Source organism: Bufo bufo, chromosome 4 (genome assembly GCF_905171765.1).
Source record: "Bufo bufo chromosome 4, aBufBuf1.1, whole genome shotgun sequence".
Taxonomy (NCBI): domain Eukaryota; kingdom Metazoa; phylum Chordata; class Amphibia; order Anura; family Bufonidae; genus Bufo; species Bufo bufo.
In genome coordinates, this window is record NC_053392.1 from 170,778,984 (window position 1) to 170,782,347 (window position 3,364).

General features: G+C 43.8%; 1 protein-coding gene across 1 annotated transcript; it reads left to right on the plus strand.

The window, feature by feature from the left end:
- The first annotated feature begins 1,584 nt into the window (after positions 1-1,584).
- On the plus strand, positions 1,585-2,388 carry LOC120999079 (uncharacterized mitochondrial protein AtMg00810-like). Its single transcript, XM_040429952.1, has one exon. The coding sequence runs from the start codon at positions 1,585-1,587 to the stop codon at positions 2,386-2,388; it is 804 nt and encodes a 267-aa protein (XP_040285886.1).
- Positions 2,389-3,364: the final 976 nt, after the last annotated feature.

Consider the following 3,364-nt stretch of genomic DNA (forward strand, 5'->3'; position numbering starts at 1 on the left):
AGGTATCTCGCCCAAGTAAGTAATACATTTGGCAGGATGCCCAGAGTACTACGAACAGATAATGGCTCAGAATATACAAGTGGTAAAACACAAGTCATCCTCAGGAAACATGGAATAATGTTCCAAACAACTGTTCCATATAACCCAGAGCAAAATGGAGTTGCAGAGAGAATGAACCGCACACTGTGTGGAAGTGGGAGGAGCATGCTATTTGATGCCGATATGCCAACTACATACTGGGGAGAAGCTATCATGACTGAATGTTATCTTCAAAATTGTTTGCCAGGAAAAACAACAACAAAAACTCCATATGAACTGTGGAACAAAAAGAAACCAGATTTAAGACACATCAGAATTTTTGGAAGTAAAGCCTATGTACACATTCCAAAAGAAAAACGTACAAAATGGGATGCATGTGCAAAAGAAGGAGTACTTGTGGGTTACAGTGAATCTCAAAAAGGATACAGGATTTTACATCGAGACACAAGCAAGGTAACAGTCAGCAGAAGTGTGATTATTGATGAAAGTTCTGTGTGTTTAAAGTTTGAACAACTGACACAAACTATTCAAACTGAAAAAGAATCAACATCAGTCACTCAAGAGGATAAGGAAAGTGACACAGAAATAGAAATTACTGAAGAAAAATCAAAAGCTGAAACTGAACCAGAGATACCTTCAGTCAGAAGATCAACCAGAACCAATAAAGGTGTTCCAGCTGAACGTTTATCTTACATAGCTCGCAGAGCCGTTCAAACTGAACCAGGTTCATGGAAAGAGATGCAGAAACTGCCAATGCATGAGAAACAAATGTGGAATAAAGCCGCTGATGAAGAAATGACATCACTCAATGATCTCCAGACATGGACACTTTCAGATCTCCCTCACGGTAAACATGCCATAGGATGTAAATGGGTTTTTAAAACCAAATGTAACTCTGAAGGGAAAGTCTGTCGGTACAAGGCAAGGCTAGTTGCTAAAGGTTACTCACAGAAGTTCGGTGAGGACTATGATGCTACTTTTGCTCCAGTTGCTAAACAAAGTACTTTCAGAACACTTATGACAGTGGCTGCCATGCGTACAATGATTGTGAAACATCACGATATTAAGACAGCTTTTCTTAATGGTGATATTGAAGAAGAAATTTACATGTCTCAGCCAGAAGGATATGTGAAAAAAGGGACAAGAGCACCTTGTCTGCAAGTTGGAAAAATCCCTTTACGGCCTTAAACAATCAGCTCGAGTATGGAACTTGAAGATTAATCAACATAGTAACATAGTAACATAGTACATAAGGCCGAAAAAAGACATTTGTCCATCCAGTTCGGCCTGTTATCCTGCAAGTTGATCCAGAGGAAGGCAAAAAAAACCTGTGAGGTAAAAGCCAATTTTCCTCACTTTAGGGGAATAAAAAATTCCTTCCCGACTCCAATCAGGCAATCAGAATAACTCCCTGGATCAACGATCCCTCTCTAGTAGCTATAGCCTGTAATATTATTATGCTCTAGAAACACATTACTAAATGAAGGATTTACAAGAAGCAAAGCTGATCCGTGCCTATACACTAAACAAGTAGACGCTGAATGGATGTACCTGCTACTTTATGTGGATGACCTGATCATTGCTCACAAAAACAGCGATGAAATTGCAAAGTTAACAGGAATACTCAATAAGCACTTTGAAACTAAAGACCTAGGTGAAGTGACATATTATCTTGGAATTGACATCCAGCGTGAGAAAGATGGAAGTTTCCTGTTCAACCAGAGTGCAAAAATTGAATCTATTCTTCAGCAATTCAACATGACAGAGGCCAAAGGAATAAGCACACCTATGGATACAGCCTATCCAAAGTTAGAAGGAGAAGATGATCTTCTCACATCTAATGAACAGTACAGACAAGCAGTGGGGGCACTTCTTTACATTGCAACCACTACACGTCCAGATATTGCAGCTGCCATGTCTCTTCTATGCAGGCGAGTTGATAAACCACGTCAAAGAGATTGGAATGCAATTAAAAGAGTTATGAGATATCTGAAACAGACAAAAGACTTAAGTTTGAAACTGTCAGCAAGTGGTGACTTAAACCTCATGGGATATGTGGACTCCGATTGGGCAGGTGACCACAGCACATGCAAATCCACAAGTGGTTACTTATTAAAATTAGGAAACAGTCCTATATCTTGGTCCAGCAAGAAACAGATGTCAGTGGCATTGTCTTCTACAGAAGCTGAATACATATCTGCAGCTTATGCCAGTCAAGAAATTGTGTGGTTACAGCAATTACTCAAGGATCTTGGGGAAGCAACATCAGAACCTACCGTCTTATTTGAGGACAATCAGGCTTGCATTAAGCTTACAACAAGTGGACTGTGGCTTGGTCCCGGCATGTAGCACGATGTAGGACGTGCTGTGGGCTCCGCCCCCCCCCTCCTGCCTCGGACCGCCCGTCTCTCCTCTCCTCGCTCCCTTGTTCCAGCTGATTTGATTGCGGAGCGGCGTGGTGTGAAATGCCGGACCGCAAGATTGACTGAAGTGGCAGGACCGACCGGAGTGCTTTCCTTTGCTCCACCTTCGCTCCACCTTCGCCCGATACCCCATCTGGTGACCTGGATAGATTGATGGTGGGTCTCTGTGGTGGTGTGCGGCGGGTGTGTAGCATGCAGTGAGAGGGCACTGCGATCACCCCGCACGGCACATGAATTCCTAATTTACAGGATGGTGAGCCGCATGGAAGCGGCCGGCTGTGGGCGTTGAGAGAGCGCCGCAGGTGGCCTGTACGACGCAGGTCCCCAGGGGAGCACTAACCTGATAACTGCATTAACCTGACAACCGCATGGATGAAGTTTATCAGCTGCAAGATTGACAACTGGCTTGTTGGAGCTGTGAACCTCTATAAATCGCTGAGGGATTCCAGGTCGGTGTGTAATCCTTCTGTGTTTCCCTCAGGGCAGCGGGCCTGAGAGATATTGGTGCATGGGACTGCACCCGCCGCTTGTGAAATGGAGCTAATTTATCGGATCCGAACCCGCTGACTGACTATTTCCAGGACGGGCAAGTAGGGTGTAAGCCACCCGGTTTACTATATATCTTTGTTATTAACACTCTACTAACTAACTAAACTTCATGATAAAAAGCCTTTAACTGAGGAACCACAGGTGCCAGGTCTTTAATAATACTAACAATTTGAACATCCTTGAAAGACCTGAGGGGCATTAGTGGCTCCCCGGGCCTTGGTAGAGGGGCCCATCAATACATCTAAAGGGCCACCCCGAGGGAACCCGTGGATTTGGGGTGGACCACTGCGGCCAAGATTAAGTCATGTCTCTCTCTGATATAGATTACTGAGGTAGCTTAAAAGTGTGAATAT

What these genes read in the sequence shown, in the direction of transcription:
- LOC120999079 (XM_040429952.1), top strand. Translation starts at nt 1,585, where the DNA reads ATGTACCTGCTACTTTATGTGGATGACCTGATCATTGCTCACAAAAAC.